The sequence below is a fragment of the Muntiacus reevesi genome, chromosome 4 (genome assembly GCF_963930625.1).
Source record: "Muntiacus reevesi chromosome 4, mMunRee1.1, whole genome shotgun sequence".
In the NCBI taxonomy this organism is placed as follows: Eukaryota; Metazoa; Chordata; class Mammalia; order Artiodactyla; family Cervidae; genus Muntiacus; species Muntiacus reevesi.
Window position 1 is genome coordinate 25,037,284 of NC_089252.1, and position 13,247 is coordinate 25,050,530.

At 39.0% G+C, this 13,247-nt stretch overlaps 1 protein-coding gene across 2 annotated transcripts in view; it reads left to right on the forward strand.

The window, feature by feature from the left end:
* LOC136167634 (desmocollin-3) overlaps positions 1-12,786 on the forward strand; it is a 48,398-nt gene extending 35,612 nt beyond the window's left edge. Inside the window, exons 14-17 of one of the 2 annotated variants that reach the window (XM_065935138.1) lie at positions 1,726-1,847; positions 10,309-10,566; positions 12,459-12,501; positions 12,584-12,651. In XM_065935138.1, coding sequence (XP_065791210.1) covers positions 1,726-1,847; positions 10,309-10,566; positions 12,459-12,485 — 407 coding nt within the window. In that variant the 3' untranslated portion in view covers positions 12,486-12,501; positions 12,584-12,651. Of the gene's footprint in view, positions 1-1,725; positions 1,848-10,308; positions 10,567-12,458; positions 12,502-12,583 lie in introns of both variants that reach the window. The other variant, XM_065935137.1, reaches the window with a different exon arrangement.
* Positions 12,787-13,247: the final 461 nt, after the last annotated feature.

Below are 13,247 nucleotides of genomic sequence, written 5' to 3' on the forward strand. Positions count from 1 at the left end.
TAACATGTTGAACATGTATTAATATGAACAAATATTAATATGTCCAACATATATTAATATGTTGAAAAAGAGAAAATGAAAGTCACTCAGCTGTGTCCAACTCTTTGTGATTCCATGGATTATACAGTCCATGGAATTCTCCAGGCCAGAATGCTGGAGTGGGTAGCCTTTCCCTTCTTACCAACTGAGCCACCAGGGAAGCCCAAGAATACTGGAGTGTGTAGCCTATCCCTTCTCCAGAGGATCTTCCTGACCCAGGAATCAAACCGGGGTCTCCTGCATTGCAGGTGGATTCTTTACCAACTGAGCTATCAGGGAAGCCCAATATATGTTGAGCACCTATTATATATTGGAAGTGTCTAGGTGCTTGGGTTTCATCAGTGAACAAAGCAGATGAAAACTAACAGACCAAAACAAAGTCTTCCTTGTGACAGTAAGGTGATAAATAAATTAAACACCCTGGAGGGAAAAATAGAGCCAAATAATTAGGGCCTATAGTGCGGTAGAGTGTGTATGGGTGAGGGTGGGGTTGGATGTTAGTGATGGTCATTTTCAGTAGATGGTTGGCCCAGCCTAAGTGAGAAGGTTATTCTTGATGATTTTTGAAAGAGGTGAAAGAATCAGCCAAGAGCTTTGGGTCAGAGGGTAAAGTCAGTTCAGAGGCCCTAAGGTGAGGGAATGCTTGGAGAAATCAAGGAAAGCAAGGAGCTTGAAGTGGCTTGAGAGTAGGGGATGAGGGAAGAGGAGTAAGAAATGGAGCCGGAAAAGTAACAAGGGGCCACAGGTAACTGGAGTTGGTCCATTTCCCGTTTCCTTCTCCAGAGGATCTTCCAGACCCAGGGATTGAACCTGGGTCTCCTGCATTTCAGGTGGATTCTTTACCATCTAAGCCACCAGGGGAAGCCCCTGTAAAGGGCCAGATCGTATGGTTTCAGGTGTAACCAATCACATCTGCTCTTGTAGCAAGAGAGCAGCCATAGAAAATATTTAAACCACTGGCATAACTGTGTTCCATTAGAACTTGATTTATGGACATTAAAATTTGAATTTCATATAGTGTTTACATGTAGTAAACTATTATTCTTTTGAATTTTTTCAGTCATTTAAATATATAAAAACCACAGCTCATGAGTGATACACAACATGGTGGACTGGATTCAGAGCTGTAGGTTGGCAGTCCTTGGGCTTATTGAATCTTGTAAAGAATTGTTGTTGCTGTTGCTATTAGTTTTATTATCACATATTCCAGCTTCGTACAATTATGAGGTAGAATGAGAATTCTGAATAGGCAAATTACAAAGTAAGTTTAATTAAGTTACCTGGGGAGATAACTCTATTTTGGGGCAGGTGGTGGTGGGAGGAGAAGTCTGTTTTGTTATATTTTCACATTGGCAAACCATTCTTTTGTGAGTTAGTAAATCTTTCTAAAGGTCTTTGTCTAAATAAAAGTCATTAATTTTTAAAAAATTCATGATTTGAAATACTTAAATGGTGGGTGGAATTCAAACTCTTAAAGAGGGCTGTAATCAAAATATAAATATAATTACTTTAAATTTTAAAAGTAAGCTAAATCATGGCCTATTTCTTTAGAAAGGCCAAGGTCATCTGTGGGACACCATGTTCAGTGTCTTATTTTCTTGTGTATCTTAGCTAATAAGAAATAAAAGATGAGCATTTTATTCTACGCATGCTAAACTTTTGTTTTTGTTTTTGTTTTTAACTCAGCTATATTGCTAACTTTAGTATGTGGAGTTGTTAGTGCCAGAAATAAAAAAGGTTTTCCTGAAGATTTGGCCCAGCAAAATCTAATTATATCAAACACAGAAGCACCTGGAGATGATAAGGTGGTAAGTAATTTTTTTAAAAAATGAATATTTATATCTGAGTATTTTGCATAATTTCTTTAACTCATCCTTGTGAAGTTATTACAAAATTTAGGAGTTAATTTATATTCTTAATTTGGTCGGATTTGTTAGGCATAAATATTTTATCTGCCAATATTCTAATACTTATGTAGTGGCATTTATTAAACATCTTACACCAGATATATTGTTTTAGTTATCTTTTTTCCACCCTCTCGTGTTATGATTTACTACGACTTCTTTGATGTTGTAAATTTGCTATAAGAGCAATCTTTTGGACTGCTCTCTACAATGTATATTTTCAGATATTATCTGTTTATCTCACTCTTCGACCATTTATAATAGGAAAAGCTTGCTGAGAACTCAAGATAAACTAAGAAAATACAAAAAAGATACATGTGTTTTAATAAATATATGTGTGTGGGGATGGGTTTAGATCAGAAGATAACTGCCACTATTTTTTCTTACATATCTCTGCGGTGCTTGGCGCTACGCTTCTCTCTTGGGGGAAATATATGAAAGAGTTCTTATAAGGCATATTCTCCCCTCAAAAAGATTGCACTTTATGAAAAATTGAATCTACTCGTGTGGGAAAAATAAGTAGGAACAGGACAATAAACAGCACCAATTTGTTAGGGTACAGGTGGAGTTCAAAGATACGGATGCTGCGTAAGTATATTCATGATGTCTGGATCAAACAGAAAGGTCTGGTGGAAGATTCACAGATTAGTCTGTAACTTAAAGAATAGCAAGGGCTTGAAAGTGAAGATATGAACAACAGCCTAATGAATGAAAAAAGGAAATGGCAAAGTTTAGGGATTGTTCAACAAATAGGACATAAATTGCTTTAAAATGGAAGAAGTGATGTTCTGGAATAGAGATTTGACACTTGAATTAGGTTCTGGAGGAAGAAGATGTAATAAAAAAGCAGTGGGATATGAGACTTTTATATGCCCAACACTAAGGGTTTTGGACTTATTCTCTTGATAAGGGAGAGCTAGTCACGACTTTTCTGCATGAAAGTGGCATAATGTAAGCAGTGTGATGCTGAACTGGTATGCTGACCAACAAGATCGGGAAGACATAGGACTGGGGAGGATAAATAATTGGGATCTTTTGGTAGTTTCAGCATGAGCTAGATAACTCTTCTAGAATAATGATTATGGGAAAATTAAAATATGGATGAATAAGAAATATTTTAAATGTATGAATAAGATTGTTGACCACCAACCATGGTGCAGTGGTAAAAAAATCCACCTGCCAAAGCAGGAGATGCAGGAGACGCGGGTTTGATCCCTGGGTCAGGATGATTCCTAGAGGAGGAAAATGGCAATCCATACCAGTATTCTTTCCTGGAAAATCTCATGGACAGAGGAGCCTGGCAGGCTAGAGTCGATGGGGTTGCAATTAATTAGTTGTGTCTGACTCTTGTGACCCCATCGACTTTACAGTCCTTGAAATTCTCCAGGTCAGGATATTGGAATGGGTAGCCTTTCCCTTCTCCAGGGAATCTTTCCAACCCAGGGATCGAACCCAGGTCTCCCCCATTGCAGGCAGATTCTTTACCAACTGAGCCACCAAGGAAGCCCAAGAATACTGGAGTGGGTAGCCTATCTCTTCTCCAGGGGATCTTCCCAACCCAGGGATCAAACCCAGGGATCAAATTGAACTGGGGTCTCCTGCATTGCAGGCAGATTCTTTACCAGCTGAGCTACCAGGGAAGCCCAGAGAGTATGAGTCGAGGACTAGGGACTAAATCTATTTTATGAATGGAGAAATAATTACAGGGTTCCTCATGCAGGCCAGTCAAACAGATGAGTTATGATTTTGTCTGATAGTGGGAAGGAAGTGAAAGAAACACAGTTGATAAGAAATATCTATATTCACCCTGAGATGTAGAAAAGGCCTGATATAAAGTCATTGTCCCTGGCTTATAGCTTCTGTCACACTGACTCTACTTTTTATTTGGTTATTTAAAAGTAAACCATCTTGAGTGCTCAGTCATGTCCGACTCCTTGTGACCCTGTCAACTCTAGCCTGCCATGCTATTCTGTCCATGGGATTTTCCTGCCATGATATTCTGTCCAAGAATACTGGAGTGGGTTGCCATTTCCTTCTCTAGGTATCTTCCCGACCCAGGGATCAAACCCACATCTCCTGCATCTCCTGCGTTGGCCTATGGATTCTTTTACCACTGCCCCATGGTTGGTGGTAAACAATCTTATTTATATATTTAAAATATTTCTTATCCCTATTTTACTCATAGTAACTTCTTATTTTATGTCTAGGAATGGAATGACTGAGTTGTACTCACTGTTTTTTCTTTGCCATTTGATGCTGGAATCAGTGACTTTGATCAGCCGCTTCGCTGTAACATGCTCACACTTATTTACCTGATCTCTGTTACCAGCACTTCTCAAAAGGACTTGAAATTATTAATTTTATACCAGTATATAATTTTAGGCATATTTTTACAAAATGCAACAATATTTCACAGTTTATCTGTAAACTTATTTTAATGCAATGAGTAAAGGTGGTAACTTTAGATCTGAGTTTAAGTCAAACGCATTCACATGGGGTTACAAGCTGGGTAAAATATCAAAACTGGAAAGGTAAATCTGAAAATCCTTGATGTGGAGAAGGAGTTGTTGATACCCCACGAGAATAAACTTGAGGGAGGTCCTTGGAGGTGGGTAGGAAGGAGCCGAGATTAGAGAGCATGTGAAATGGCAGTGTGGGTTCAGGTTTGATTTTAGTTTATTTCCAATTCCCCTTTCATTAGCTTCAAAATAGGATCTCTGAGCATGTACTTATAATGACTAACTCATGCCATCAAGAGGATTTGATAATAAGAATTTTTTTTTTTTTGGTAATAGAATTTTACTGTAGCAACAACCTAAACGAAAAATGTAGGGTAGCAGTGCCACCAAATGGCTACTTTTCAGTTCTCTTTACTTGCATTTTTTTTCCCAAGGCAGTGAAATAGTATATATGACTTTTATTGATATGTTTCAGATTCAGTAAATCATCTGAACTTGAAAATTTTTGCTTTGATAGAGACCCTGCCTATTCAATATAAAAAATAAATTGGTAAGAAGATGACATAACGGTGCCCATTTATACTGGGGGTGTTGTCATGAAAGTGAAGGTTTACAATTTGAATGGATACACCAAGTTTGTAATTTGCTGTAACTCAGGTTCTCCTCTATGGCCTGGAGGGTTGATGTGCAGTTTCACCATTAAGTTAATGTTTAATTAAATCTTTTCCATTTTTAAACATTCTCTTGACTCTGTCCTCCCCTAGATCTCTCCGTATTTCTTTTTCTTTGAAACTGATTTTTTTGAAAGAAAGATTTTTACTTACTTTCTCTGGCTGTAGCCCTGTTCACTCAGCACTCTGCGGAAATTTTCCTGCCAAGGATCACCACTGACCACCTTTTTACTTGACTCTCATGGGTGCTTACTTTATTTGAGCCAGTTCTTACCCTACATGGATTTTTTCTGCACCACTGACCTTACCCTAATCCTCTCTTAGCTTCAGAGTCACGCCTTTTTGGTTCTGTATTATCTCAGTGGCTATTCCAGATCAATTCTGTTACAGCTCTAATTCCTTTATCCACCCCCTAAAACATGATTTTTCCTGTTCTATTCTTAGCTTGTTTTCTTTCAGTCTTCAGTTTTCTCTGGATGAGATCATTTACTCCCATGGTTTCAGCTCCCCACTACATGGAAGTGACTCCCAGAATTACACTTCAGCTCAGGTCTCTCACCTGAGCTCCAGACCACATTCTCATATACTCATCTTGGATAGCCACAGGTTTCTCAAGTTTACCATGTCCAAAACTGACTTGCTCACCCTCCTCTCACCCACAAGTGCATCCTTCATTTCTGTGAATTATGCCATCTATCTAGTTGCACAAGCAGGACACATAAGAGTAACTCCTGACCCTTCCCTGTGCTGCCTCATCCATCCAACCACCAGTAAGCTCTCTGTGGTGTCCATCCTCTTCTTTTAATCATCACTGTTTCTACTTTGATTTATATCCTTGTTATTTTTCACCTAGAATTATTCGTGACTTCTCTGATATCCATGACACTAAACTTGTCTCCTTTGTTTTGTCTTTCACATTGTTGTCTAATATTATTTAGAAAAAATATGTCACTTGGGACTTCCAAGTGGTTTAGTGGCTACGACTCCACACTCCCAATGCAGGGAGTCCAGGTTAGATCCCTGGTTAGGTAGCTAGATCCTGCATGCTGCAGGGAGTTCACATGCTGCAACTAAAGTTCCTGCATGCCAAAACAAAGATTCCTCTTGCCACAACTAAGACCTAGTGCTGCAAAACAAAAACAAAAAAGGCCCCTGCCTGTTATTAAAACCCTATTTTGAGTTCCCATAGTCTTCAAGTTCTGACAAAACGTGGTCCACTGGGAAGGGAATGGCAAGCCACTTGAGTATTCTTGCCTTGAGAACCCCATGAACAGTATGAAAAGGCAAAAATACAGGACACTGAAAGATGAACTCCCCATGTTGGTAGGTACCCAATATGCTACTGGAGATCAGTGGAGAGCTAACTCCAGAAAGAATGAAGAAACAGGGCCAAAGCAAAAGCAACACCCAGTTGTGGATATGACTGGTGATGAACGTAAAGTCTGATGCTGTAAAGAGCAGTATTGCATAGGAACCTGGAATATTAGGTCCATGAATCAAGGCAAATTGGAAGTGGTCAAACAGGAGATGGCAAGAGTGAACATCGACATTTTAGGAATCAGTGAACTAAAATGGACTGGAATGGGTGAATTTAACTCAGATGACCATTATATCTACTACTGTGGGCAGGAATCCCTTTGAAGAAATGGAGTAGCCATCATAGTCAACAAAAGAATATGAAATGCAGTACTTGGATGCAATCTCAAAAACGACAGAACTATCTCTCTTCGTTTTTAAGGCAAATCATTCAATATCACAGTAATGCAAGTCTATGCCCTGACCAGTAATGCTGAAGAAGCTGAAGTTGAATGGTTCTATGAAGATTTACAAGACCTTCCAGAACTAACACCCCCAAAAGATGTCCTTTTCATCATAGGGGTCTGGAATGCAAAAGTAGGAAGTCAAGAAACACCTGGCTGCTGCTGCTGCTAAGTCGCTTCAGTCGTGTCTGACTCTGTGCGTCCCCATAGACGGCAGCCCACCAGGCTCCTCCATCCATGGGATTCTCCAGGCAAGAATACTGGAGTGGGTTGCCATTGCCTTCTCCGAAACACTTGGAGTAATGGGCAAATTTGGCTTTGAAGTCCAGAATGAAGCAGGGCAAAGGCTAATAGATTCTTGCCAAGAGAATGCACTGGTCATAGCAAACACCCTCTTCCAACAACACAAGAGAAGACTCTACACATGGACATCACCAGATGGTCAATACCAAAATCAGACTGATTATATTCTTTGCAGCCAAAGATGGAGAAGCTCTATACAGTCAGCAAAAACAAGACCGGGAGCTGACTATGGTTCAGATCATGAACTCTTTATTGCCAAATTCAGACTTAAATTGAAGAAAGTAGGGAAAACCACTAGACCATACAGGTATGACCTAAATCAAATCCCTTACAACTATACAGTGGGAGTGACAAATAAATTCAAGGGATTAGATCTGATAGACAGACTGCCTGAAGAACTATGAATGGAGGTTCATGACATTGTACAAGAGGCAGTGATCAAGACCATCCCCAAGAAAAAGAACTGCAAAAAGGCAAAATGGTTGTCTGAGGAGGCTTTACAAACAGCTGTGAAAAGAAGAGACTCAAAAGGCTAAGGAGAAAAGGAAAGATACCCATTTGAATGCAGAGTTCCAAGGAATAGCAAGGAGAGATAAGAAAGTCTTCCTCAGTGATCAATGCAAAGAAATAGAGGAAAACAATAGAATAGGAAAGATTAGAGATCACTTCAAGAAAATTAAAGATACCAAGGGAACATTTTATGCAAAGATGGGCACAATAAAGAACAGAAATGGGTATGGTCCTAACAGAAGCAGAAGATATTAAGAAGAGGTGGCAAGAATACACAGAAGAACTGTACAAGAAAGATCTTCACGACCCAAATAATCACGATGGTGTGATCACTCACCTAGAGTCAGACATTCTGGAATGCAAAGTCAAGTGGGCCTTAGGAAGCATCACTGTAAACAAAACAAGTGGAGGTGATGGAATTCCAATTGAGCTATTTCAAATCCTAAAACATGATACTGTGAAAGTGCTGCACTCGATATGTCAGCAAATTTGGAAAACTCAGCAGTGGCCACAGGACTGGAAAAGGTCCGTTTTCATTCCAATTCCAGAGAAAGGCAATGCCAAAGAATGCTCAAACTACTGCACAATTGCACTCATCTCTAGCAAAGTAATGCTCAAAATTCTCCAAGCCAGGCTTCAATAATATGTGAACCATGAACCTCCAGATGTTCAAACTGGATTTAGAAAAGGCAGAGGAACCACAGATCAAATTGCCAATATCCACTGGATCTTCAAAAAAGCAAGAGAGTTCCAGAAAAACATCTACCTCTCCTTTATTGACTATGCCAAAGCCTTTGACTGTGTGGATCACAACAAACTGTGGAAAATTCTTAAAGAGATGGGAATAACATACCACCTGACCTGCCTCCTGAGAAATCTGTATGCAGGTCAGGAAGCAATTGTTAGAACTGGACATGAAACAACAGACTGATTCCAAATAGGAAAAGGAGTACGTCAAGGCTGCATATTGTCACCCTGCTTATTTAACTTCTATGCAGAGTACATCATGAGAAATGCTGGACTGGATCAAGCCCAATCTGGAATCAAGATTGCCAGGAGAAATATCAATAACCTCAGATATGCAGATGATACCACCCTTATGGCAGAAAGTGAAGAACTAAAAAGCCACTTGATGAAAGTGAAAGAGGAGAGTGAAAAAATTGACTTAAAATTGAACATTCAGAAAACTAAGATCATGGCATCTGGATCCATCGCTTCATTGCAAATAGATGGGGAAACATTGGAAACAGTGACAGACTATTTTTTTGGGCTCCAAAATCACTGCAGATGGTGACTGCAGTCATGCAATTAAAAGATGCTTGCTCCTTTGCAGAAAAGTTATGTCCAACCTAGAAAGTTTATGAAAAAGCAGAGACATTACTTTGCCAACAAAGGTCTGTCTAGTCAAAGCTATGGTTTTTCCAGTAGTCATGTATGGATGTGAGAGTTGAACTATAAGGAAATTTGAGTACGGAAGAATGGATACTTTTGAACTGTGGTGTTGGAGAAGACTCTTGAGAGTCCCTTGGACTGCAAGGAGATCCAACCAGTCCATCCTAAAAGAAATCACTCCTGAATATTCATTATAAGGATTGATGTTGAAGCTGAAACTCCAATACTTTGGCCACCTGATGAGAAGAACTGACTCATTTGAAAAGACCCTGATGCTGGGAAAGACTGAGGGCAGAAGAAGGGGATGACAGAGGATGAGATGGTTGGATGACATCATGGACTCAATGGATATGAGTTCGAGTAAACTCTGGGAGTTGGTGATGGACAGGGAGGTCTGGTATGCTGCAGTCCATTGGGTCACAAAGAGTCAGACATGACTGAGTGATTGAACTGAATTGAACTGAACTGATAGTCTTCAAGATTTTCTGAAAAATTTTAGCGTAGCCTTTTATGACCTGTCCAGCTTCTCTCTCTCTCTGAATCATCAGTGGTAGCCATTCTCAACAGGCTATAATTGAGAACCCTGAAGGAACTCTGTTTGCCTTTGCATCTAGATCTCTTTGTAGATAATGTATTTTTCTCCCATTTCAAGTAGGAGTCCCTCAGCCTGGAGTTTCCCCAGTATGTCCCACTTAGTTTCTCTGAGTTTGAATTTTCATACTCTTCCCCTGTGTCCCTCTAGCATTCTGTGTTCACCTATGTGGTGGTGTAGTCACTAAATCGTGTCCGACTCTTGTGACCCCATGGACTGTAGCCCACCAGGCTCCTCTGTCCATGAGATTTCCCAGGCAGGAATACTGTTGTGGGTTGCCATTTCCTTCTCCAAGGAATATCCTCAGCCGAGGGTTGGAACCTGGGTCTCCTGCATTGTAGGTGGCCTCTTGATTGCACTCAGATTCTTTACCAACCGAGCCACTAGGGAAACCCTCTGGTGTGTTCACCTATACATCATGGTAATCATATTCCTAGAGTAATTGTCTGTTTTTCTGAGTCATTGGAGTAAGAGCTCATTGGGGCCCCTGAGTGACCTTGTCTATTTTTGCATTGTGTGCCCTAGACTGGGCACACAATTGAAAATGATGAATGTCTGTTGAATGAATGAATGAATAAAAAATTTAGGAGTAAACGAGTTCTCTCCTTTGCCTTCTTGTGACTTTACTTTGATTCCATTTCCAACTGACATGAATTGTCTTCTTTTATTTCATTTCAGTGTTCTGCCAATGGGTTTATGACCCAGACAGTCAACAACGCTAACCAGGGCTTTTGTGGTACTATGGGATCTGGAGTCAAAAATGGAGGGCAGGAAACCATTGAAATGGTAAAAGGAGGACACCAGACCTTGGAGTCCTGCCGTGGGGCCGGGCATCATCACACCCTGGGCTCCTGCAGAGGAGGTGCTGTTGAGATGGAGAACTCCAGATACACTTACTCCGAGTGGCAAAATTTCACTCAACCCCGTCTTGGTGAAGTGAGTTTCCCTGAGCATTCTGTGTCTACAATTTAAATGTCCCAGTGGAGAACTTTAGGAAATTGAGATTAACATCTATTTTCAGAAACTTCTTTTTCATATTCTCCAATGTATCCTTTCTCTCACTCTCTGGCTATTTTTGCCCCTGCTCTTTGATTTTGTTCCATTACTTAAGTTAAAAGATTTTATTTCATCTGTCACATTTCTCTTAATTTCTAAAATCTCATGAAAATTGGAGGAGTCTACTCTTCCTCACTAAAGTTACATTTCACTTTTAGGTGTGTGTTTATCTCATAAACTCTTTTAATATAGAAAAATAGAGGGGAAAATCTCATTCTTCACAATTACAAAAATCCCCAAGTCAAATCTGCATCTCTCTGTGAAAATGAAGCATCTGTACAGAATTATAGAATGAACATGAGATAATATGATCTGTATGAACTGTTTTTTTTTCATGTAAAAGCACCATGCAAATTAGCCAGGATCCTCTGTCCATGGGATTCCCTAGGCAAGAATATTGGAGTGGGTTGCCATTCCCTTCTCCAGAGTATCTTCCCGGCCCAGGGATCAAACCCTGGTCTCCTACATTGCAGGCAGATTCTTTACCATCTGAGCCACCAGGGAAGCCATAATGAGCTATGCACCATACAAAAGTATAGTGGCTGCTAATCAGAGGAAAGCAAGGATGTAAAAGATGTGAGGTGTTCAGTAAGGGATTTTCAGTCATGGCAGCACCTCAGAATTCACTGGGAGCTTTTAAACTGCTAATGCTGTGCTTCACCTTGACTGATTCTGATTTAATTGGTTTGGCTTTCCTTTTCTTTTTTTTAATCTCCTCTATGATTCAAATGTGCAACCTGAGCTCGCCTCTGGATTATATATTCTTTCTGGTACTAAGTTAATCTCGTTTCTGCTTCTAGACAGCCAGTAGCTGTCTATGAGATCAGATGAATTGAGGAGGAGCAAAGCTTAAGAAGCACTCTTGGGGTGTTCTCCAATGTATATGTCTAGTAATGGGGTGTGGTGCTAAAATGGTCATGAAGAGAGACACTTGCTAACATAAGCCAAGGAAGTATGCGATGGGTTTGAGAAGGGATAGGCTAGAAAGGGAGGGAGCTCAGGAGTCTGACAAATTCACAGACAGGCCAGTGACAGCCAGCCAGGGTGAATGTGGCTGATCACTCGGCCTCTATTCTGGCCTAGTTTTTTCACTGTAGGTTATCTAGATTATCTTTAAATTTCACTGAAAGTTTGTGCATCTTTCTATCTTGCTGTGTTTTGGCTCTCTTGGAAACTTGATTCTGAAGACAATGTGGTAATCCTTACCCACATTATTTCTGCATATAATAGTAATTTTAGTTGATGTTGATTGAACATTTACTGTGTGCTGGCTGTTTAATAAGAGTGCTTTTCATGCATTATTATTTTGTCATTTAATTATGATCCAGTGAGATAGTCATTGTCTGATTTTTATTTTGGAAATCAGGAAACTGAGACTTAAAGATGTTCAGTAACTTGCTCAAATTCATATAGCTAGTTGACAAACTAAGTTATGACTCCAGATCAAGACTGTTTAACTATCCAAGCTCAAATTCCAAATAACTGTGCACATTATCACCATTTTGTGGTGATAGAAAATTTAGGGATAAGAATTTAATCTTATACTTTTAAGATTTAAAATTTGTCAAATTAAACCTTAATTTAATAATAATTTAATTGTACTTACTAATTGAATGAAATATTAATATTTAAAATATTACATTTAATAATTTAAATGTACTTAAATATAATGTGTATTTTTTTTATTTGTATGGGTTACTGGAAGTTTAAAATGTACTGACTTTGTGGTATGGCTGTGATATAGACCAACCATGTGCATTTTTTGTATGTAGGAATCCATTAGAGGACACACTGGTTAAAAATTAAACATAAAAGGTAAATAAAAATAAATTTTATGTTTATCGGTTTCAGTGTGTTTAAAACAATAATACTACCCCTGTTTCTGTTTGTTTTACAGAAATTGCATCTGTGTAATCAGGATGAAGAGCATATGCCATCACAAGATTACGTCCTTATGTACAACTATGAAGGAAGAGGGTCTCCAGCCGGTTCTGTGGGTTGCTGCAGTGAAAAGCAGGAAGAAGATGGCCTTGACTTTTTAAATAATTTGGAAGCCAAATTTACTGCCTTAGCAGAAACATGCGCAAAGAGATAATGTTACAGTGCTACAATTAGACATGTCTTTGTCAGACTCATCTTTCTAAAAGAGATATTGTACAATTCAATTTATTTCTATATATCTGGCAATATATAGATATTATGAATATGTATGAATTTTTCTAAATTTTTAAAATTATGCTATCTACCAATTTGTACTTTCAAGCAATTTGCTACTTATTTTTTTAGGAAGTTAAAAATGTTAGAACAGATTTTCTCTTTTATTACTGAGTAAATAGTCAACCAGGAAATCTCATGCTATAGCGTTGGATTTAAGGTCTATAAAGGACCTTATGACCATCTCTCATTTACAAATATGTTTTCAGTAAATGCATTGGCTAAATATTAGAAACTTGTACTTGGTTGAATATAGTAGAACAGCTTTCTGGACTAGAAATTCCATTCTTACTCCACAGTTAGTTAAAAGTGGAATATTAAGCAGTATAGTAACTTGCGTTGGATTT